Below are 24,102 nucleotides of genomic sequence, written 5' to 3'. Positions count from 1 at the left end.
ATCTCTGGAGTAGAGAACTCCTGAGCTTCACCAACCTCTGAGTCAAGAGATTCCTCGCCGTGTCAGTCCGAAATGAATTGCCTTTTATTTTGAGTTGAGGTTCTCTGGTTCTGGACCCACAACCAGGGGAACGTATCCTTTCAGTTCGTGCTTTGCCTGTCCCTTTGAGAATTTAATAAGTTTCCATGAGATCCTTTAATATTTTGAAACTGCAGAGTACAGGCTCAGTCTCCTCAGTCTCTCCTCATAGAACAGTTCCAACATCCCTGAGTCAGTCTGATGAACCTCCAATGCTCTTCCTCTGATAAGGGGACGTGACTGTAGGTGCAGTCCAGGTGCAGTCTCACCAGTGTTCTGGCTCATTTGGAACAAGACTTCTTTTGCTTCTGTGTCTAAATCATCTTATGATAAAGTCTAAAAAATCATTGACCTCCTGAATAGATTGCTGCCCGTGCATGTGCAAGTTCAGTCAGGTATGAACAAGGACACCTAGATCCTTTCTTACATCGAGACATTCCAATCTATCAACAAGAAACACTTTACACCCTGACACATATATTCACAAAGCTCAAAATCACTCAGCTTATCCTCTTTCTGTCATCCTCACAACTTGCACTCGCAAAACGTTTGTAACATCTACAAACTTCAAAATTATTTCCATGAGCCCCCAACTCCAGATCAGTGATATATATCGTGAACAGCTGAAACTACTGGCCACAGTCCATCAGCACAGGAACGGCCCTTTGATAACTACTGTCTGGTTAATAATCTTCAATCTGTACCAGCATGTTACCTCCAATTCCACACATTAATTTTATTTACTAACCTCCTGTGTGGGATCTTATCAAAATTCAAATATGCTACATCACACTTAGGATGTGATAGCACTGGGGGAGGGGACAGAGGGAGACTGACCAGGGTGTGGTAGCACTGGGGGAGGGGTCAGAGGGAGACTGACCAGGGTGTGGTAGCACTGGGAGGGGACAGAGGGAGACTGACCAGGGTGTGATGGCACTGAGAGGGGGGACAGAGGGAGACTGACCAGGGTGTGATGGCACTGAGAGGGGGGACAGAGGGAGACTGACCAGGGTGTGGTAGCACTGGGGGAGGGGTCAGAGGGAGACTGACCAGGGTATGGTAGCACGGGGGAAGGGGACAGAGGGAGACAGACCAGGGTGTGATAGCACTGGGGGAGGGGACAGAGAGAGACTGACCAGGGTGTGATAGCACTGGGGGAGGGGACAGAGGGAGACTGACCAGGGTGTGGTAGCACTGGGAGGGGACAGAGGGAGACTGACCAGGGTGTGATAGCACTGGGGGAGGGGGGACTGAGGGAGACTGACCAGGGTGTGGTAGCACGGGGGGAGAGGGGACAGAGGGAGACTGACCAGGGTGTGATAGCACTGGGGGAGGGGACAGAGGGAGACTGACCAGGGTGTGATAGCACTGGGATAGGGGACAGAGAGAGACTGACCAGGGTAGGTGGTAGCACTGGGAGGGGGGACAGAGGGAGACTGACCAGGGTGTGGTAGCACTGAGAGGGGGGACAGAGGGAGACTGACCAGGGTGTGGGAGCACTGGGAGGGGGGACAGAGGGAGACTGACCAGGGTGTGGTAGCACGGGGAGAGGGGACAGAGGGAGACTGACCAGGGTGTGGGAGCACTGGGAGGGGGGACAGAGGGAGACTGACCAGGGTGTGGTAGCACTGGGGGAGGGGACAGAGGGAGACTGACCAGGGACACGATAGGAGGTTGGGGACAGGATAGGAGGGCGGGACAGGATAGGAGGGTGGGATAGGATAGGAGTTTGGGGACAGGATAGGAGGGTGGGACAGGATAGGAGGGTGGGACAGGATAGGAGTTTGGGGACAGGATAGGAGGGTGGGGACAGGATAGGAGGGTGGGACAGGATAGGAGAGTGGGACAGGATAGGAGGGTGGGACAGGATAGGAGGGTGGGGACAGGATAGGAGGGTGGGACAGGATAGGAGAGTGGGACAGGATAGGAGGGTGGGACAGGATAGGAGGGTGGGGACAGGATAGGAGGGTGGGACAGGATAGGAGGGTGGGACAGGATAGGAGAGTGGGACAGGATAGGAGGGTGGGACAGGATAGGAGAGTGGGACAGGATAGGAGGGTGGGGACAGGATAGGAGGGTGGGGACAGGATAGGAGGGTGGGACAGGATAGGAGGGTGGGACAGGATAGGAGGGCGGGGACAGGATAGGAGGGTGGGGACTGGATAGGAGGGTGGGGACAGGATAGGAGGAGGGGGACAGGATAGGAGGGTGGGACAGGATAGGAGGAGGGGACAGGATAGGAGGGTGGGGACAGGATAGGAGGGTGGGGACAGGATAGGAGGGTGGGGACAGGATAGGAGGGTGGGACAGGATAGGAGGGTGGGGACAGGATAGGAGGGTGGGGACAGGATAGGAGGGTGGGGACTGGATAGGAGGGTGGGGACAGGATAGGAGGGTGGGACAGGATAGGAGGGTGGGGACAGGATTGGGTGGGACAGGATAGGAGGGTGGGACAGGATTGGGTGGGACAGGATAGGAGGGTAGGGACAGGATAGGAGGGTGGGGACAGGATAGGAGGGTGGGACAGGATTGGGTGGGACAGGATAGGAGGGTGGGACAGGATAGGAGGGTGGGGACAGGATAGGAGGGTGGGGACAGGATAGGAGGGTGGGACAGGATAGGAGGGTGGGACAGGATAGGAGGGCGGGAACAGGATTGGAGTTTGGGGACAGGATAGGAGGGTGGTACAGGATAGAAGGGTGGGGACAGGATAGGAGGGTAGGGACAGGATAGGAGGGTGGTACAGGATAGGAGGGTGGTACAGGATAGGAGGGTGGGGACAGGATAGGAGGGTAGGGACAGGATAGGAGGGTAGGGACAGGATAGGAGGGTGGGACAGGATAGGAGGGTAGGGACAGGATAGGAGGGTGGGACAGGATAGCAGGGTAGGGACAGGATAGGAGGGTGGGACAGGATAGGAGGGTAGGGACAGGATAGGAGGGTGGGACAGGATAGGAGGGCGGGGACACGATAGGAGGGTGGGACAGGATAGGAGGGTGGGACAGGATAGGAGGGTGGGACAGGATAGGAGGGTGGGGACAGGATAGGAGGGTGGGGATAGGATAGGAGGGTGGGACAGGATAGGAGGGTGGGGACAGGATAGGAGGGTGGGGATAGGATAGGAGGGTGGGACAGGATAGGAGGGTGGGACAGGATAGGAGGGCGGGGACACGATAGGAGGGTGGGGACAGGATAGGAGGGTGGGACAGGATAGGAGGGTGGGGACAGGATAGGAGGGTAGGACAGGATAGGAGGGTGGGACAGGATAGGAGGGTGGGGACAGGATAGGAGGGTGGGACAGGATAGGAGGGTGGGGACAGGATAGGAGGGTGGGACAGGATAGGAGGGTGGGGACAGGATAGGAGGGCGGGGACAGGATAGGAGGGTGGGACAGGATAGGAGGGTGGGCACAGGATAGGAGGGTGGGGACAGGATAGGAGGGCGGGGACAGGATAGGAGGTGGGACAGGATAGGAGGGTAGGCAAAGAAGTGGCAGGTGGAATACAATGTGAGAAAGTTATGCACTTTGGTATGAAGAATAAAGGCAAAGACTATTTTCTAAATGGGAAAAGGCTTTGGAAATCTGAAGTGCAAAGGGACTGAGGAGTCCTAGTTCGGGATACTCTTCAGGTTAACATGCATGACTGTTAGAGAATACAGGAGTATATAGATAGACTGGAGAGTTGGGCGGAGAAGTGGCAGATGGAGTTCAATCCAGACAAATGTGAGGTGATGCATTTTGCGAAGTCTAATTCTAGAGCGAACTATACTGTAAATGGAAGAGCCTTGGGAAAAGTTGATGGGCAGAGAGATCTGGGAGTGCAGGTCCGTTGTACCCTGAAGGTGGCTGCACAGATGGATAGAGTGGTCAAGAAGGTATATAGTATGCTTGCCTTCATTGGACGGGGTATTGAGTATAAGAGCTGGCAGGTCATGTTAACATTGTACAAGACATTGGTTCGGCCACATTTAGAATACTGTGTACAGTTCTGGTCGCCACATTACCAAAAGGATGTGGACGCTTTGGAGAGGGTGCAGAGGAGGTTTACGAGGATGTTGCCCGGTATGGAAGGTGCTAGCTATGAAGAGAGGTTGAGTAGGTTAGAATCGTTTTCATTAAAAAAAATGATTGAGGGGGGGACCTGATTGTGGTTTACAAAATCCGGGTGGATAGAGACAAGCTTTTTCCCAGGGTGAGGGATTCAACAACGAGAGGTCACATTTTCATGGTGAGAGGCGGAAAGTGTAAGGGGAATACACGCGGCAAGTACCTCACACAGAGGGTGGTGGGTGTCTGGAACGCGTTGCCAGCAGAGGTGGTAGAAGCAGGCACGGTAGATTCATTTAAGATGCGTCTGGACAGATGCAGGAGTAGGTGGGGAGCAGAGGGATACAGATGCTTAGGAACTGGGTGATAGGTTTATACAGTGGATTTGGATTGGCTCAGGTTTGGAGGGCCGAAGGGCCTGTTCCTGGGCTGTACATTGTCTTTGTTCTTTGTTCTAGGTTCACTTGGCAGTTAGGAAGGCAAATGCAATGTCGGCACGGTGGGCAGCACGGTGGCACAGTGGTTAGCACTGCTGCCTCACAGCGCCAGGGACCCGGGTTCAATTCCCGCCTCAGGCGACTGACTGTGTGGAGTTTGCACGTTCTCCCCGTGTCTGTGTGGGTTTCCTCCGGGTGCTCCGGTTTCCTCCCACAGTCCAAAGATGTGCAGGGTCAGGTGAATTGGCCACGCTAAACTGCCCGTAGTGTTAGGTAAGGGGTAAATGTAGAGGTATGGGTGGGTTGTGCTTCGGCGGGTCGGAGTGGACTTGTTGGGCCGAAGGGCCTGTTTCCACACTGTAATGTAATGTAAAAAAAATGTAATCATTCATGTAAAGAGGGCAAATGTACATGAGTAGAAATATACTGCTAAGGCTGTATAAGGCTGTAGTCAGATGGCATTTGGGATATTGTGAGCAGTTTTGGTCCCTGTATCTAAGGAAGGATATTCTGGCATTGGAGGGGGTCCAGAGGAGGTTTACAAGAATGACCCCAGGGATCAAGGGCTTGTCATGTGAGAGGTCATTGAAGACTCTGGGTGTGTACTGGATGGAGTTGAGAAGGACGAGGGGGCTCTCATGAAATTTCCCGAATACTGAGAGGTTGAGGAGAGATTCGGACCTGGGGCACAGCCTCGGAGTGAAGGGCTGACCCTTTAGAGCTGAGATGGGGAGGAATTTCTTCAGCCTGAGGGTGGGAATCTGTGGGACTCATTGCTGCAGAGGGCTGTGGAGGCCAAGTCTTTGAATGGCAGAGCAGACTTGATGGGCTGAATAGCCTACTCCTGCTCCTGGATTATGGTCTTATGGTTATTAAATACCTTTCAGGCAGAGGGAGATTGATTATTGACTGACAAAACAGGGTCAACCACAATCCGATCAGCCAGGATCATATTGAATGGTTGAGCAGGCCCGAGGGGCTGAATGGCCTCCCCTTGGGTTTTATTCACATTTGAAGTTGTCTTGAACTCAGTGTATAATCTGAGCATGTGCAGTGTCCATCAGAAGGCTGACAGCTGGATTGATCTGATAGTTTCCATCGATTTCCAACACCACCCCATTATGGCAAGGCTGACAAACTAAATGCTGCCTGATTAGAACATAGACCGTAGAAAAGTACAGCACAGAACAGGCCCTTCGGCCCACGATGTTGTGCCGTGGTTTAATCCTAATGTAAAATATAATAACTGAACCTACACACCCCTCAACTCACTGCTGTCCATGTGCATGTCCAGCAGTCGCTTAAATGTCCCCAATGACTCTGCTTCCACCACCACCGCTGGCAACGCATTCCATACATTCACAACCCTCTGTGTAAAGAACCTACCTCTGATGTCTCCTTTATACCTTCCTCCTAATATCTTCAAACTATGACCCCCTCGTACCAGTCAATCCTGCCCTCGGGAAATGTCTCTGGCTATTGACTCTATCTATTCCTCTCATTATTTTCTCCACCTCGATCAGGTCTCCTCTCTTCCTCCTTCTCTCCAGAGAGAAAAGTCAAAACTTATTCAACCTTTCGTCATAAGGCAAGCCCTCCAGTCCAGGCAGCATCCTGGTAAACCTTCTTTGTACCCTCTCCAAAGCCTCTGTATCTTTCCTATAGTAGGGTGACCAGAACTGGACACAATATTGCAAGTGTGGTCTCACCAGGGGCTTGTAGAGCTGCAGCAAAACCTCGCAGCTCTTAAACTCGATCCCCATGTTAATGAAAGGCAAAACACCATATGCTTTCTTAACAACCCTATCCACTTGGATGGCAACTTTGAGGGATCTATGTACTTGCACACCCAGATCCCTCTGTTCCTCCACACTGCCAAGAATCCTGTCTTTAATCCTATATTCAGCATTTGAGTTCGACCTTCCAAAATGCATCACTTCGCATTTATCCAGGTTGAACTCCACCTGCCATTTCTCAGCCCAGCTCTGCATCCTGTCTATGTCACGCTGCAGCCTGCAGTAGCCCTCTATACTATCGACGACACCTCCAAGCTTTGTGTCATCTGCAAATTTACTAACCCACCCCTCAATCTCCTCATCCAAGTCATTTATAAAAACTACAAAGAGCAGAGGCCCAAGAACAGAGCCCCGCGGTACCCCACTCAACACTGACCTCCAGGCAGAATACTTTCCATCGACAACCACTCTCTGCCTTCTGTCAGCCAGCCAGTTCTGAATCCAGACAGCCAAATCTCCCTGTATCCCATACTTCCTGACTTTATGATATCCGAGTGGATCTTATTGTAATAGCACTCAGACTGGGACTCTATGGCATTGTGCTACTGTCCCTAACTCTGATTCAGGATGCCCAGGTTCGAGTCCCTCCCAGTCCGGAGGTGTGTAATACCATCTGTGAGCAGGTTGATTGGAGACTGTCTAGTTGTGGCCAGTCCCCCCTCTGTACAGTTCCATTGAAGAGACACTGGCTGAAATGTGGGGGAGGGGGTCTGATTTCACAGGTGTGTCCTTGCAATGTTTCACTCTGCATATCACTGTTTGACTGATGAAAGATTGGCTCCCGTTGTATCCTTCCCTCCATCATTGGCAGAGCTGTGTTGCTAGTTCTCGAGGTGACTGTTTGATTCGGAGCTATCTGTTCACTGTGTTGTTGATGGGAGGTGTGTGCGTGTTAACAGGGCTCTGTATAGTTTCTGTTTCGAGCAGGTTTCTCTGTGTTTCTCCCAGCTCTGCAGATCCATGTCCTTGTGCCAGACGTACTGGTTGGTGAAGCTGTGCGAGCCTATGAGGAGGGTGAAACCATGGCTTACACTCAGACCCAGGAGAACAGAACGGAAGTTGGAAAACTACCTCAGGTTGGATCAACCAGTGGGGCTTCACTAACAGAATTTGATTCGATCAAACCAAAGCTCACTCCTCCCCTCCCCTCCCCTCCCTGGACCCCTCTCTTCACCTCTCCCTCCCCCCTTCACACTGTCCTCTCCACACCACCCCCTCCCCCTCTTCTCACCTTCCCTGCTCCCCTCCTCATTGGCTTCTCCAACCATATATCCCCCCCCAGTGCCCCTTCCCCTATCCTCACCTCATTTCCTGATACCATCTCCTCAGCTCTCTCTATCACAAACACCTTCCCTCTCTCTATCCTACAGTGAGTGAGGATGTAGTTTTGGGAGAGCAGAGACCCATTTTCACTCAGAAACTGAATAGGAAACAGCTTGCTCATGACTGATCATCCAACTATTCCCACTTTCTCCTCATACCCTTTGAATCCCTTGAGCCCTAAGAACTGTATGTATTTGAATCTTGAAAGTCTTCAATGTACAGGGACACCCAACTCTCAGTGCTCTTCCCCCTTTACCAGTCTATCATGATTCAGATCATCATCTGCCTTCCTGGTCTTGCATCCCCTCCCATTTCTCAGGGTTTAATTCCATCTGCCTCTGATCTGCCTACCTGACCAATCCGTTTCTATCCTCCTGTAATCTAACACCTTCCTCCTCACTGCCAACCACCCGGCCAATCTTTGTGTCATCCACAAACTTACTTCCCATCCCTCCCACATTCCCATCTCCATTGTTTATGAAGATCACAAACAATAAGGGACCCAGCAGTGATCCCTGTGGGACCCCACTGCACCCCGGGCTCCAGTCACACAAACAGCCTCCTGCCACCACCCTCTGTCTCCTGACACTAAGCCAGCTTTGGGTCCATCTTGCCCAGTGACCCTGGATCCCATGAGCTTTTACCTTCTGTATCCAATTCCCGTGTGAGACCTTGTCAAAGGCCTTGCTGAGATCCAGATAAACTACATCAACTGCCCTCCCCTCATAGACATGAGGGTGTAGATAAGGTGAATAGCCAAGGTCTGTTTCCCAGGGTAGGGGAGTCCAAAAGTAGAGGCTACTGGTTTAGGATAAGAAGGGAAAAATTTAAAAGGGATTTGAGGGGCAACTTCTTCACACACACATATATGGAGTGAGCTGTAAGGAAGTGGTAGAGGTGGGTACAGTTGGAACATTTAAAACATTTGGGACAGGTACATGGCTAGGAAAGGCTTAGAGAAATGTGAAGATTAATTTTCCTCCTTCACTATTTTCTCTCATTGTTTCCCTACCACTGATATCAGACTCACTGGTGTATTGTCCCCTAACCTGTCTCTACCATCCTTATTGTAAAGTGGAAATTGCTTCAAAGACCGAATGGCCTCCTGGTGTTCCCATTCCTTGTGTTCTGATGTTTCTTCGCTCTCTTGGTTTGATGGAGTTAGACAGCGTTAGACGGAGTTAGATGGGGTTAGACGGAGTTAGATGGGGTTAGATGGAGTTAGATGGGGTTAGATGGAGTTAGATGGAGTTAGACGGGTTTAGATGGGGTTAGATGGAGTTAGATGGAGTTAGACGGGTTTAGATGGGGTTAGATGGAGTTAGATGGAGTTAGATGGGTTTAGATGGGGTTAGATGGAGTTAGACGTGGTTAGCTGGGTTTAAATGGAGTTAGAGACTGTTAGTTGAGGTTAGACGGAGTTAGACGGAGTTAGACAGAGTTACACAGAGTTAGACAGAGTTAGACAGAGTTAGACAGAGTTAGACGGGGTTAGATGGGGTTAGAGGGAGTTAGATGGGGTTAGATGGGGTTAGATGGAGTTAGATGGAGTTAGATGGAGTTAGATGGAGTTAGAAGGGGTTAGACGGAGTTAGAAGGGGTTAGACGGAGTTAGAAGGGGTTAGACGGAGTTAGACGGAGTTAGACGGAGTTAGACGGAGTTGGATGGAGTTGGATGGAGTTGGATGGAGTTGGATTGAGTTGAATGGGGTTAGACAGAGTTAGATAGGGTTAGACAGGGTTAGGCGGAGTTAGACGGAGTTAGACGGAATTAGACGGGGTTAGACGGGGTTAGACGGGGTTAGACGGGGTTAAACAGGGTTAAACAGGGTTAGGCGGAGTGAGATGGAGTTAGATGGGGTTAGACAGAGTTAGATGGGGTTAGACAGAGTTAGATGGGGTTAGATGGAGTTAGACGGAGTTAGATGGAGTCAGACAGTGTTAGATAGAGTTAGCTGGGGTTAGATGGAGTGAGATGGAGTTAGATGGGGTTAGATGGGGTTAGATGGAGTTAGATGGAGTTAGTTGGGTTTAGATGGGTTTAGATGGGGTTAGATGGAGTTAGACGGGTTTAGACGGATTTAGATGGACTTAGATGGGGTTAGATGGATTTAGACAGAGGGAGTCCGAGTCAGACGGGGTTAGACGGAGTTAGAAGGGGTTAGACGGAGTTAGACGGATTTGAATGGGGTTAGACGGGGTTAGACGGAGTAAGACGGAGTAAGACGGAGTTAGACGGAGTTAGATGGGGTTAGATGGGGTTAGATGGAGTTAGATGGGGTTAGATGGGGTTAGATGGGGTTAGACGTGGTTAGCTGGGTTTAGATGGAGTTAGATGCTGTTAGTTGAGGTTAGACGGAGTTAGACGGAGTTAGACGGAGTTAGACGGAGTTAGTTGGAGTTAGATGGGGTGAGATGGGGTTAGATGGGGTTAGACGTGGTTAGCTGGGTTTAGATGGAGTTAGATGCTGTTAGTTGAGGTTAGATGGAGTTAGACGGAGTTAGACGGAGTTAGACGGAGTTAGTTGGAGTTAGTTGGAGTTAGATGGAGTTAGATGGAGTTAGATGGAGTTAGATGGTGTTAGATGGTGTTAGATGGTGTTAGTTGGTGTTAGATGGGTTTAGATGGGTTTAGATGGGGTGAGATGGAGTTAGACGGGTTTAGACGGGTTTAGACGGGTTTAGACGGGGTTAGACGGGGTTAGATGGGGTTAGATGGATTTAGACAGAGGGAGTCCGAGTCAGACGGGGTTTGACGGAGTTAGAAGGGGTTAGACGGAGTTAGACGGATTTGAATGGGGTTAGACGGGGTAAGACGGGGTTAGACGGGGTTAGACGGGGTTAGATGGGGTTAGATGGAGTTAGATGGGGTTAGATGGGGTTAAATGGGGTTAGATGGGGTTAGATGGAGTTGGATGCAGTTAGACGTGGTTAGCTGGGTTTAGATGGAGTTAGATGCTGTTAGTTGAGGTTAGATGGAGTTAGGCGGAGTTAGATGGAGTGAGATGGAGTTAGATGGGTTAGACAGAGTTAGATGGGGTTAGACAGAGTTAGATGGGGTTAGATGGAGTTAGATGGAGTTAGATGGAGTTAGATGGAGTTAGATGGTGTTAGATGGTGTTAGATGGTGTTAGACGGAGTTAGATGGAGTTAGACGGAGTTAGATGGAGTTAGACGGTGTTAGATGGAGTTAGCTGGGGTTAGATGGAGTTCATGGAGTTAGCTGGGCTTAGACAGAGTTAGATGGAGTTATATGGGGTTAGACGGAGTTAGACGGAGTTAGACGGGGTTAGACGGGGTTAGACGGGGTTAGACGGAGTTAGACGGAGTTAGATGGAGTTAGACGTGGTTAGATGGGTTTAGATGGGTTTAGATGGAGTTAGATGGTGTTAGATGGTGTTAGATGGTGTTAGATAGGTTTAGATGGAGTTAGATAGGTTTAGATGGAGTTAGATAGGTTTAGATGGAGTTAGATGGTGTTAGATGGTGTTAAATGGTGTTAAATGGTGTTAGACGGTGTTAGATGGTGTTAGATGGTGTTAGATGGTGTTAGATGGTGTTAGATTGGTTTAGATGGAGTTAGACGGGTTTAGACTGATTTAGATGGACTTAGATGGTGTTAGATGGGGTTAGATGGGGTTAGACGGGTTTAGACGGGTTTAGACGGGTTTAGACGGGTTTAGACGGACTTAGATGGGGTTAGATGGGGTTAGATGGATTTAGACAGAGGGAGTCCGAGTCAGACGGGGTTTGACGTAGTTAGAAGGGGTTAGACGGAGTTAGACGGATTTGAATGGGGTTAGACGGTGTTAGACAGGGTTAGACGGTGTTAGACAGGGTTAGACAGTGTTAGACGGGGTTAGACTGGGTTAGATGGGGTTAGATGGGGTTAGATGGAGTTAGATGGGGTTAGATGGGGTTAGATGGGGTTAGATGGGGTTAGATGGGGTTAGATGGGGTTGGATGCAGTTAGACGTGGTTAGCTGGGTTTAGATGGAGTTAGATGCTGTTAGTTGAGGTTAGATGGAGTTAGGCGGAGTTAGATGGAGTGAGATGGAGTTAGATGGGGTTAGACAGAGTTAGATGGGGTTAGACAGAGTTAGATGGGGTTAGACAGAGTTAGATGGGTTTAGATGGGTTTAGATGGGGTTAGATGGGGTTAGATGGGGTTAGATGGGGTTAGATGGAGTTAGATGGAGTTAGATGGAGTTAGATGGTGTTAGATGGAGTTAGATGGTGTTAGATGGTGTTAGATGGAGTTATATGGGGTTAGACGGAGTTAGACGGGGTTAGACGGGGTTAGACGGGGTTAGACGGAGTTAGACGGGGTTAGACCGGGTTAGACGGGGTTAGACGGAGTTAGACGGAGTTAGATGGAGTTAGACGTGGTTAGATGGGTTTAGATGGAGTTAGATGGTGTTAGATGGTGTTAGATGGGTTTAGATGGTGGTAGATGGTGTTAGATGGTGTTAAATGGTGTTAGATGGTGTTAGATGTTGTTAGATGGTGTTAGATGGTGTTAGATGATGTTAGATGGTGTTAGATGGTGTTAGATGGTGTTAGATGGTGTTAGATGGGTTTAGATGGAGTTAGACGGGTTTAGACTGATTTAGATGGACTTAGATGGGGTTAGGTGGGGTTAGATGGAGTTAGATGGAGTTAGATGGGGTTAGATGGGGTTAGATGGGGTTAGATGGAGTTAGAAGGGGTTAGATGGGGTTAGATGGGGTTAGATGGAGTTAGATGGGGTTAGATGGAGTTAGATGGGGTTAGATGGGGTTAGATGGAGTTAGATGGAGTTAGAATGGGTGGATGGAGTTAGATGGAGTTAGATGGAGTTAGATGGAGTTAGATGGAGTTAGACGGGTTTAGACGGGTTTAGACGGGGTTAGATGGAGTTAGATGTGGTTAGCTGCGTTTAGATGGAGTTAGATGCTGTTAGTTGAGGTTAGACGGAGTTAGACGGAGTTAGACGGAGTTAGACGGAGTTAGACGGAGTTAGACGGAGTTAGACGGAGTTAGATGGAGTTAGATGTAATTAGATGGGGTTAGATGGAGTTAGATGGGGTTAGATGGGGCTAGATGGAGTTAGGTGGAGATAGATGTGGTTGGGTGGGTTAGACGGGATTAGACGGAGTTCGATAGAGGTAGATGGGATTAGACAGAGTTAGATAGGGTTAGATGGGGTTAGATGGAGATAGATGGGGTTAGACGGAGTTAGATGGGGTTTCGTGGGTTAAGACAGAGTTAGATGGAGTTAGGTGGGGTTAGACAGAGTTAGACGGCATTAGAAGAAGTTAGATGGAGTTAGACGGGTTCAGATGGAGTTAGAGTTGGAAGGGGTTAGATGGAGTTAGACAGAGTTATATGGGGTTAGATGGAGTTAGATGGGGTTAGATGGGGTTAGATGGAGTTAGATGGAGTTAGATGGAGTTAGATGGAGTTAGATGGAGTTAGATGGAGTTAGATGTAGATAGATGGAGTTAGATGGGGTGAGATGGGGTGAGATGGGGTTAGATGGGGTTAGATTGAGTTGGATGGGGTTAGATGGGGTTAGATTGAGTTGGATGGGGTTAGACAGAGTTAGATAGGGTTAGATGTGGTTAGGTGGAATTAGATGGGTTTAGATGGGGTAAGACGGAGTTAGATGGAGTTAGATGGAGTTAGATGGAGTTAGATGGAGTTAGATGGAGTTAGATGGGGTTAGATTGGGTTAGATGGAGTTAGATGGAGTTAGATGGAGTTAGATGGAGTTAGATGGTGTTAGATGGTGTTAGACGGAGTTAGATGGAGTTAGACGGAGTTAGATGGAGTTAGATGGAGTTAGACGGTGTTAGACGGAGTTAGCTGGGTTTAGATGGAGTTCATGGAGTTAGCTGGGCTTAGACAGAGTTAGATGGAGTTATATGGGGTTAGACGGAGTTAGACGGGGTTAGACGGGGTTAGACCGGGTTAGACGGGGTTAGACCGGGTTAGACGGGGTTAGACGGGGTTCGACAGAGTTAGACGGAGTTAGACGGAGTTAGACGGAGTTAGACGGAGTTAGATGGAGTTAGATGGAGTTAGACGTGGTTAGACGGGTTTAGATGGAGTTAGATGGTGTTAGATGGTGTTAGATGGTGTTAGATGGTGTTAGATGGTGTTAGATGGGTTTAGATGGAGTTAGATGGAGTTAGACGGGTTTAGACTGATTTAGATGGACTTAGATGGACTTAGATGGGGTTAGATGGGGTTAGATGGAGTTAGATGGAGTTAGATGGAGTTAGATGGAGTTAGAATGGGTGGATGGAGTTAGATGGAGTTAGATGGAGTTAGATGGAGTTAGATGGAGTTAGATGGAGTTAGACGGGCTTAGACGGGGTTAGACGGGGTTAGATAGAGTTAGACGTGGTTAGCTGCGTTTAGATGGAGTTAGATGCTGTTAGTTGAGGTTAGATGGAGTTAGACGGAGTTAGACGGAGTTAGACGGGGTTAGATGGAGTTAGATGTAATTAGATGGGGTTAGATGGGGTTAGATGGGGCTAGATGGAGTTAGGTGGAGATAGATGTGGTTGGGTGGGTTAGACGGAATTTGACGGAGTTAGATAGAGGTAGATGGGATTAGAAAGAGTTAGATAGGGTTAGATGGAGTTAGATGGGGTTAAATAGAGATAGATGGGGTTAGACGGAGTTAGATGGGGTTTCATGGGTTAAGACAGAGTTAGATGGAGTTAGGTGTGGTTAGACAGAGTTAGACGGCATTAGATGAAGTTAGATGGAGTTAGACGGGTTCAGATGGAGTTAGAGTTGGAAGGGATTAGATGGAGTTAGACAGAGTTATATGGGGTGAGATGGGGTGAGATGGGGTGAGATGGGGTGAGATGGGGTTAGATTGAGTTGGATGGGGTTAGATGGGGTTAGATTGAGTTGGATGGGGTTAGACAGAGTTAGATAGGGTTAGATGGGGTTAGGCGGAATTAGATGGGGTTAGATGGGGTAAGACGGAGTTAGATGGAGTTAGATGGAGTTAGATGGAGTTAGATGGAGTTAGATGGAGTTAGATGGAGTTAGTGGGGTTAGTGGGAGTTAGACGGGGTTAGACGGAGTTCGCTGGAGTTTAATGGGGTTGGCTGGAGTTAGGTGGAGTTAGGTGGAGTTAGGTGGGGTTAGTTGGAGTTAGATGGGGTTAGATGGGGTTAGATGGAGTTAGATGGAGTTAGACGGCGTTAGACGGCGTTAGACGGGGTTAGACGGGGTTAGACGGGGTCAGACGGAGTCAGACGGAGTTAGATGGAGTTAGACGGAGTTAGAACGGGTATGGTGGGATTAGATGGAGTTAGATGGGGTTAGATGGGGTTAGATGGGGTTAGATGGGGTTAGATGGAGTTAGAAGGGGTTAGATGGGGTTAGATGGAGTTAGATGGGGTTAGATGGAGTTAGATGGGGTTAGATGGGGTTAGATGGAGTTAGATGGAGTTAGAATGGGTGGATGGAGTTAGATGGAGTTAGATGGAGTTAGATGGAGTTAGATGGATTTAGACGGGCTTAGACGGGGTTAGACGGGGTTAGACGGGGTTAGATGGAGTTAGACGTGGTTAGCTGCGTTTAGATGGAGTTAGATGCTGTTAGTTGAGGTTAGATGGAGTTAGACGGAGTTAGACGGAGTTAGACGGAGTTAGACGGGGTTAGATGGAGTTAGATGTAATTAGATGGGGTTAGATGGAGTTAGATGGGGTTAGATGGGGCTAGATGGAGTTAGGTGGAGATAGATGTGGTTGGGTGGGTTAGACGGGATTAGACGGAGTTAGATAGAGGTAGATGGGATTAGAAAGAGTTAGATAGGGTTAGATGGGGTTAGATGGGGTTAGATGGAGATAGATGGGGTTAGACGGAGTTAGATGGGGTTTCATGGGTTAAGACAGAGTTAGATGGAGTTAGGTGGGGTTAGACAGAGTTAGACGGCATTAGATGAAGTTAGATGGAGTTAGATGGGTTCAGATGGAGTTAGATAGAGTTGGAAGGGATTAGATGGAGTTAGACAGAGTTAGATGGAGTTAGATGGGGTTAGATGGGGTTAGATGGAGTTAGATGGGGTGAGATGGGGTGAGATGGGGTGAGATGGGGTGAGATGGGGTTAGATTGAGTTGGATGGGGTTAGATGGGGTTAGATTGAGTTGGATGGGGTTAGACAGAGTTAGATAGGGTTAGATGGGGTTAGGCGGAATTAGATGGGGTTAGATGGGGTAAGATGGAGTTAGATGGAGTTAGATGGAGTTAGATGGAGTTAGATGGAGTTAGATGGAGTTAGATGGAGTTAGTGGGAGTTAGACGGGGTTAGACGGAGTTCGCTGGAGTTTAATGGGGTTGGCTGGAGTTAGGTGGAGTTAGGTGGAGTTAGGTGGAGTTAGGTGGGGTTAGTTGGAGTTAGATGGGGTTAGATGGGGTTAGATGGGGTTAGATGGGGTTAGATGGAGTTAGATGGAGTTAGACGGCGTTAGACGGCGTTAGACGGCGTTAGACGGCGTTAGACGGGGTTAGACGGGGTTAGACGGGGTTAGACGGAGTCAGACGGAGTCAGACGGAGTTAGATGGTGTTAGACGGAGTTAGATGGAGTTAGACGGAGTTAGAACGGGTATGGTGGGATTAGATGGAGTTAGATGGGGTTAGATGGGGTTAGATGGGGTTAGATTGAGTTGGATGGGGTTAGACAGAGTTAGATAGGGTTAGATGGGGTTAGGCGGAATTAGATGGGGTAAGATGGAGTTAGATGGAGTTAGATGGAGTTAGATGGAGTTAGATGGAGTTAGAAGGGGTTAGTGGGGTTAGTGGGGTTAGTGGGGTTAGATGGAGTTAGACAGGGTTAGACGGAGTTCGCTGGAGTTTAATGGGGTTAGATGGAGTTAGGGGTTAGACAGAGTTAGTTGGAGTTAGATGGGGTTAGGTGGAGTTAGATGGGGTTAGATGGGGTTAGATGGGGTTAGATGGGGTTAGATGCAGTTAGATGGAGTTAGATGGAGTTAGATGGCGTTAGAAGGGGTTAGTGGGGTTAGTGGGGTTAGATGGAGTTAGGCGGGGTTAGACGGAGTTCGCTGGAGTTTAATGGGGTTAGATGGAGTTAGGGGTTAGACAGAGTTAGTTGGAGTTAGATGGGGTTAGGTGGAGTTAGGTGGAGTTAGTTGGAGTTAGATGGGGTTAGTTGGAGTTAGATGGGGTTAGATGGAGTTAGATGGAGTTAGGTGGCGTTAGAAGGGGTTAGTGGGGTTAGTGGGGTTAGTGGGGTTAGATGGAGTTAGGCGGGGTTAGACGGAGTTCGCTGGAGTTAGATGGAGTTAGATGGAGTTAGAAGGGGTTAGACAGAGTTAGGTGGAGTTAGGTGGAGTTAGGTGGAGTTAGGTAGAGTTAGATGGAGTTAGATGGAGTTAGTTGGAGTTAGATGGGGGTTAGATGGGGTTATATGGAGTTAGATGGCGTTAGATGGCATTAGATGGCGTTAGACAGAGTTAGACAGGGTTAGACAGGGTTAGACGGAGTTAGACGGAGTCAGACGGAGTCAGACGGAGTCAGACGGAGTCAGATGGAGTCAGGTGGAGTTAAATGGGGTTAGATGGAGTTAGATGGAGTTAGATGGGTTTAGACAGAGTTAGATGGAGATAAATGGGGTTAGATGGAATTAGATAGAGTTAGGTGTGTTTAGATGTGTTTAGATGTGTTTAGATGTGTTTAGATGTGTTTAGATGGAGTTAGATGGAGTTAGATGGAGTTAGATGGATTTAGATGGATTTAGAGGGAGTTAGATGGAATTAGATGGAATTAGATGGAGTTTGATGGAGTTTGATGGAGTTTGATGGAGTTTGATGGAGGTTGATGGAGGTTGATGGAGGTTGATGGAGTTTGATGGGGTAAGATGGAGTTAGATAGAATTAGATGGAGTTAGAAGGGGTAAGGTGGGATTAGCTGGAGTTAGCTGGAGTTAGCTGGAGTTAGCTGGAGTTAGATGGGGTTTGATGGGGTTTGATGGGGTTTGATGGAGTTAGAAGAGTTTAGATGGAGTTAGATGGAGTTAGGTGGGTTTCGATGTGTATTTAAATGGGGATAGATGGAGTTAGATAGAGTTAGATAGAGTTAGATAGAGTTAGATAGAGTTAGATAGAGTTAGATGGAGTTAGATGGGGTTCGACGGAGTTAGATGGAGTTAGATGGAGTTAGACGGAGTTAGACGGAGTTAGACGGCGTTAGACGGGGTTAGACGGGGTTAGACGGAGTCAGACGGAGTCAGACGGAGTTAGATGGTGTTAGACGGAGTTAGAACGGGTATGGTGGGATTAGATGGGGTTAGATGGGGTTAGATGGGGTTAGATTGAGTTGGATGGGGTTAGACAGAGTTAGATAGGGTTAGATGGGGTTAGGCGGAATTAGATGGGGTAAGATGCAGTTAGATGGAGTTAGAAGGGGTTAGTGGGGTTAGTGGGGTTAGATGGAGTTAGACAGGGTTAGACGGAGTTCGCTGGAGTTTAATGGGGTTAGATGGAGTTAGGGGTTAGACAGAGTTAGTTGGAGTTAGATGGGGTTAGGTGGAGTTAGATGGGGTTAGTTGGAGTTAGATGGGGTTAGTTGGAGTTAGATGGAGTTAGATGGAGTTAGATGGCGTTAGAAGGGGTTAGTGGGGTTAGTGGGGTTAGATGGAGTTAGGCGGGGTTAGATGGGGTTCGACGGAGTTAGATGGAGTTAGACGGAGTTAGACGGAGTTATGTTGAGTTATGTTGAGTTATGTTGAGTTATGTTGAGTTATGTGGAGTTAGATGGAGTTAGATGGGGTTAGATGGGGTTAGATGGGGTTAGATGGGGTTAGTTGAAACTTTATTGCTGGAACAGCACAGCAGGTCAGGCAGCATCCAGGGAACAGGAGATTCGACGTTTCGGGCACAGGCCCTTCTTCAGGAATGAGCAGTGAGTGTTCAGCAGGAGAAGATAAAAGGTAGGGAGGAGGGACTTGGAGGAGGGGCGTTGGAAATGTGATAGGTGGAAAGAGGTCAAGGTGAGGGTGATAGGTCGGAGTAGGATGGAGGCGGAGAGGTCAAGAAGAAGACTGCAGGTCAGGAAGGCGGTGCCGGGCTGGAGGGATCCGGCTGAGACAAGGTGGGGGGAGGGGGGATGAAGAAACTGGTGAAGTCCAAGTTCATCCCCTGCGGTTGGAGGGTTCCCAGTCGGAAGATAAGACCGGCACCGCCTTCCTGACCTGCAGTCTTCTTCTTGACCTCTCCGCCTCCATCCTACTCCGACCTATCACCCTCACCTTGACCTCTTTCCACCTATCACATTTCCAACGCCCCTCCTCCAAGTCCCTCCTCCCTACCTTTTATCTTCTCCTGCTGAACACTCTCTGCTCATTCCTGAAGAAGGGCCTGTGCCCGAAACGTCGAATCTCCTGTTCCCTGGATGCTGCCTGACCTGCTGTGCTGTTCCAGCAATAAAGTTTCAACTTTGATCTCCAGCATCTGCAGACCTCACTTTCTCCCCTTAGATGGGGTTATATGGAGTTAGAATGGATTAGACGGGTTATATGGAGTTAGATGGACCTTGATGGGGTTAGGCGGAGGTAGATGTGGTTAGACGGAGTTAGACGGAGTTAGACGGAGTTAGACGGAGTTAGACGGATTTAGACGGATTTAGATGGATTTAGATGGATTTAGATGGATTTAGATGGATTTAGATGGTGTTAGATGGTGTTAGATGGTGTTAGATAGAATTAGATGGGGTTTGACGGAGGTAGACGGAGTTAGATGGAGTTAGATGGAGTTAGATGGAGTTAGATGGAGTTAGATGGGGTTAGATGGGGCAGATGGAGTCAGATGGAGTCGGATGGGGTTAGATGGAATTAGATGGAATTAGATGGAATTAGATGGGGTTAGATGGGGTTAGATGTGGTTAGTTGGAGTTCGATGGGGTTACATGGATGTAGATGGGTTTAGATGGAGTTAAAAATGTGTTGCCGAAAAAGTGCAGCAGGTCAGGCAGCATCCAGGAAACAGGAGAATTGATGTTTCGGGCATAAGCCCTTCTTCAGGAATGGAGGTGGATGGAGTTAGATGAGTTAGATGAGTTAGATGAGTTAGGTGGAGTTAGGTGGAGTTAGGTGGAGTTAGGTGTTAGATGGGGTTAGATGGAGTTAGATGGGGTTAGACGGAGTTAAATCGGGTTAGATAGAGTTAGATGGGGTTGGATGGAGTTAGATGGAGTTAGATGGGGTTAGATGGGGTTGGATGGAGTTAGATGGGGTTAGATGGGGTTAGATGGGGTTGGATGGGGTTAGAGATGGAAATGTGTTGCTGGAAAAGCGCAGCAGGTCAGGCAGCATCTAGGGAACAGGAGAATCAGCGTTTCGGGCATTAGCCCTTCTTCAGGAATGAAAATGGGGTTAGATGGAGTTAGATGGAGTTAGATGGAGTTAGATGGAGTTAGATGGGGTTAGATGGGGTTAGATGGGGTTAGATGGAGTTAGATGGAGTTAGATGGAGTTAGAAGGGGTTAGAAGGGGTTAAATGGAGTTAGATGGGGTTAGGGGCGGAGAGGTAGGAAGATGATTGCAGGTCAAGAAGGCGGTGCTGAGTCTGAGGGTTGGGACTGAGATAAGGTGGGGGGAGGGGAAATAAGGAAGCTGGAGAAATCCGCGTTCATCCCTTTTGGTTGGAGGGTTCCTCGGCGGAAGATGAGGCGCTCTTCCTCCAGGTGTCATGTTGCCATAGTCTGGCGATGGAGGAAGCCAAGGACCTGCATGTCCTTGGGGGAGTGGGAGGGGGAATTAAAGTGTTGAGTCACGGAGTGGTTGGGTTGGTTGGTCCGGGTGTCCCAGAGGTGTTCTCTGAAACGTTCCGCAAGTAGCCGGCCTGTCTCCCCAATATAGAGGAGGCCACATCGGGTGCAGCGGATGCAATAAATGATGTGTGTGGAGGTGCAGGTGAATTTGTGGCGGATATGGAAGGATCCCTTGGGGCCTTGGAGGGAAGTAAGGGGGGAGGTATGGGCGCAAGTTTTGCATTTCTTGCGGTTGCAGGGGAAGATGCCGGGAGTGGAGGTTGGGTTGGTGGGGGGTGTGGATCTGACGAGGGAGTCACGGAGGGAGTGGTCTTTACGGAATGCTGATAGGGGAGGGGAGGGAAATATATCCTTGGTGGTGGGGTCCGTTTGGAGGTGGCGGAAATGACGACGGATGATACGATGTACATGGAGGTTGGTGGGGTGGTAGGTGAGGACCAGTGGGGTTCTGTCCTGGTGGCGGTTGGAGGGGCGGGGTTCAAGGGCGGAGGTACGGGAAGTGGAGGAGATGCGGTGGAGGGCATCGTCGATCACATCTGAGGGGAAATTGCGGTCCTTGAAGAAAGAGGCCATCTGGGTTGTTCGGTATTGGAACTGGTCCTCCTGGGAGCAGATGCGGCAGAGACGAAGGAATTGGGAGAATGGGATGGCGTTTTTACAGGGGGCAGGGTGGGAGGAGGTGTAGTCCAGGTAGCTGTGGGAGTCGGTTGGTTTATAGTAAATGTCCCAGGAGGACCAGTTCCAATACCAAACCATCGCCAGACCATGGCAACACGACACCTGGAGGAAGAGCGCCTCATCTTCCACCTCGGAACCCTCCAACCACACGGGATGAATGCAGATTTCTCCAGTTTCCTCATTTCCCCTCCCCCCACCTTATCTCAGTCCCAACCCTCGGACTCAACACCACCTTCCTAACCTGCAATCATCTTCCTGAACTCTCCACCCCCACCCCCACTCCGGCCTATCACCCTCACCTTGACCTCTTTCCACCTATCACATTTCCGACGCCCCTCCCCCAAGTCCCTCCTCCCTACCTTTTATCTTAGCCTGCTGGACACACTTTCCTCATTCCTGAAGAAGGGCTCATGCCCGAAACGGAGTTAGATGGAGTTCTTTGGAATAATCGATCAAAGGCTGCTGGGTGAAAGCTGGAATGGGGACTGCGTTGATGATCAACCACCACCATATTGAATGGTGCAGCAGGCTGAAAGGGCTGAATGGCCTACTCTTGCTTCTGTTTTCTGTTCAAACAACATGGGCCTGCATTAACCATTTTTCCGGATTCTTGCCTGCTACTGACCTTGAATTAACATGCCAGCAAACCTACCCACCATCTGAAAAAAACCCGAAATTGTTGGAGAAGCTCAGCAGGTCTGACAGCATCTATAGAGAGAGAAACAGACAAACTTCTTTTGACTCTCCTCTGCAGAAAGGTTACTGGACCGAACATGTTAACTGGTATCTGTCTCCACACATGTTGCCAGACCTGCTGAGTTTCTCCAGAACTTTCTGTTTTTGTTTCAGATCATCAGTATCGACAGTGCTTTATTCTATTCCATTTGCTATCTTTGTGCTTTTACTACATTCCGTTTGGATTAAGAACAAAGAACAAAGGAAATGTACAGCCCAGGAACAGGCCCTTCGGCCCTCCAAGCCTGAGCCGATCCAAATCTACTGTCTAAACCTGTCACCCAATTCCGAAGCATCTGTATCCCTCTGCTCCCCACCAACTCCTGCATCTGTCCAGATGCATCTTAATGAGAGACTGAATGAATACTTTTCGTCAGTATTCAATCAGGAACAGGACATTGTTGTCAATGTGAGTACTGAGTCACAATTAAGTAGAATGGATGGCTTTGAGGTATGTAGAGAAGAGGTGTTGGAAATTCTGGAAAGGGTGAAAATAGATAAGTCCCCTGGGCCTGATGGCATTTATCCTAGGATTCTCTGGGAAGCAAGGGAGGAGATTGCAGAGCCATTGGCCTTGATTTTTATGTCCTCGTTGTCTACAGGAGGAGTGCCAGAAGATTGGAGGCTAGCAAATGTGGTTCCCTTGTTCAAGAAGGGGAGTAGGGATAACCCTAGTAACTATAGGCCAGTGAGTCTCACTTCTGTTGTGGGCAAAATCTTAGAGAGAATTGTAAGGGATAGGATTTATGAACATCTGGATAGGAATAATGTGATCAAGGATAGTCAGCATGGTTTTGTGAAGGGCAGGTCGTGCCTCACAAACCTTATTGAATTCTTTGAGAAGGTGACTAAGGAGGTGGACGAGGGGAAAGCAGTAGATGTGGTGTATATGGATTTTAGTAAGGCGTTTGATAAGGTTCCCCATGGTAGACTACTGCAAAAAATACGGAGGTATGGCATTGAGGGTGAGTTGGAGGTTTGGATTAGGAGTTGGCTGGCTGGAAGAAGACAGAGGGTAGTAGTTGATGGCAAATGTTCATCTTGGAGTGCCGTCACTAGTGGTGTTCCGCAAGGATCTGTTTTGGGACCATTGCTGTTTGTCATTTTTATAAATGACCTGGAGGAGGGGTTAGAAGGTTGGGTGAGTAAGTTTGCGGATGATACGAAAGTCGGAGGAGTTGTAGACAGTGAGGAAGGATGTGGCAGGTTACAGCGGGATATAGAGAAGCTGCAGAACTGGGCAGAAAGGTGGCAAATGGAGTTCAATGTAGCTAAGTGTGAGGTGATTCACTTTGGTAAGTGTAATAAAAAGATGGGGTACTGGGATAACGGTCGGATACTTGGTAGTGTGGATGAGCAGAGGGATCTTGGTGTCCATGTACACAAATCTTTGAAAGTTGCCACCCAGGTAAATAGTGCGTTGAAGAAGGCATATGGCGTACTGGCTTTTATTGGTAGAGGAATTGAGTTCCGGAGTACTGAGGTCATGTTGCAGTTGTATAAGACTCTGGTGCGGCCACATCTGGAGTATTGTGTGCAGTTTTGGTTGCCATATTATAGGAAGGATGTGGAGGCACTGGAACGGGTGCAGAGGAGGTTTACCAGGATGTTGCCTGGTATGGTAGAAAGATCGTATGAGGAAAGGCTGAGGCACTTGGGGTTGTTTTCATTGGAGAAAAGAAGGTTTCAGGGTGACTTGATAGAGGTGTATAAGATGATTAGGGGTTTAGATAGGGTTGACCATGAGAACCTTTTTCCACATATGGAGTCAGCTATTACAAGGGGGTATAGCTTTAAATTAAGGGGGGGTAGGTATAGGACAGATGTTAGGGGTAAATTCTTTACTCAGCGAGTCGTGAGTTCATGGAATGCCCTGCCAGTAGCAGTGGTGGACTCTCCCTCATTATGGGCATTTAAGCGGGCATTGGATAGGCATATGGAGGATAGTGGGCTAGTGTAGGTTAGGTGGGCTTGGATCGGCGCAACATCGAGGGCCGAAGGGCCTGTACTGCGCTGTATTCTTCTATGTTCTATGTTCTATGAATCTACCGTGCCTGCCTCTACCACCTCTGCTGGCAACACGTTCCAGACACCCACCACCCTCTGTGTGAGGTACTTGCCGCGTGTATCCCCCTTACACCTTCCACCTCTCACCTTGAAAATGTGACCTCTCGTTATTGAATCCTTCACCCTGGGAAAAAGCTTGTCTCTATC

At 48.9% G+C, this 24,102-nt stretch overlaps 1 protein-coding gene across 1 annotated transcript in view; it reads left to right on the top strand.

Moving 5' to 3' along the window:
* spef2 (sperm flagellar and cilia associated 2) overlaps positions 1 to 24,102 on the top strand; it is an 894,484-nt gene that overhangs the window by 84,961 nt on the left and 785,421 nt on the right. The window contains exon 12 of the mRNA XM_087994173.1: positions 7,308 to 7,435. Within this exon, the coding sequence (XP_087850299.1) occupies positions 7,308 to 7,435 (128 nt within the window). The remainder of the gene's footprint in view (positions 1 to 7,307; positions 7,436 to 24,102) is intronic.

This window comes from Chiloscyllium plagiosum, unplaced genomic scaffold (genome assembly GCF_037043375.1).
Source record: "Chiloscyllium plagiosum isolate Xiang-an unplaced genomic scaffold, Cpla_swu_hap1 HiC_scaffold_2, whole genome shotgun sequence".
Lineage (NCBI taxonomy): Eukaryota > Metazoa > Chordata > Chondrichthyes > Orectolobiformes > Hemiscylliidae > Chiloscyllium > Chiloscyllium plagiosum.
The sequence above is the reverse complement of the archived record's forward strand: the minus strand, read 5'-3'. Positions and strand labels throughout refer to the sequence as shown.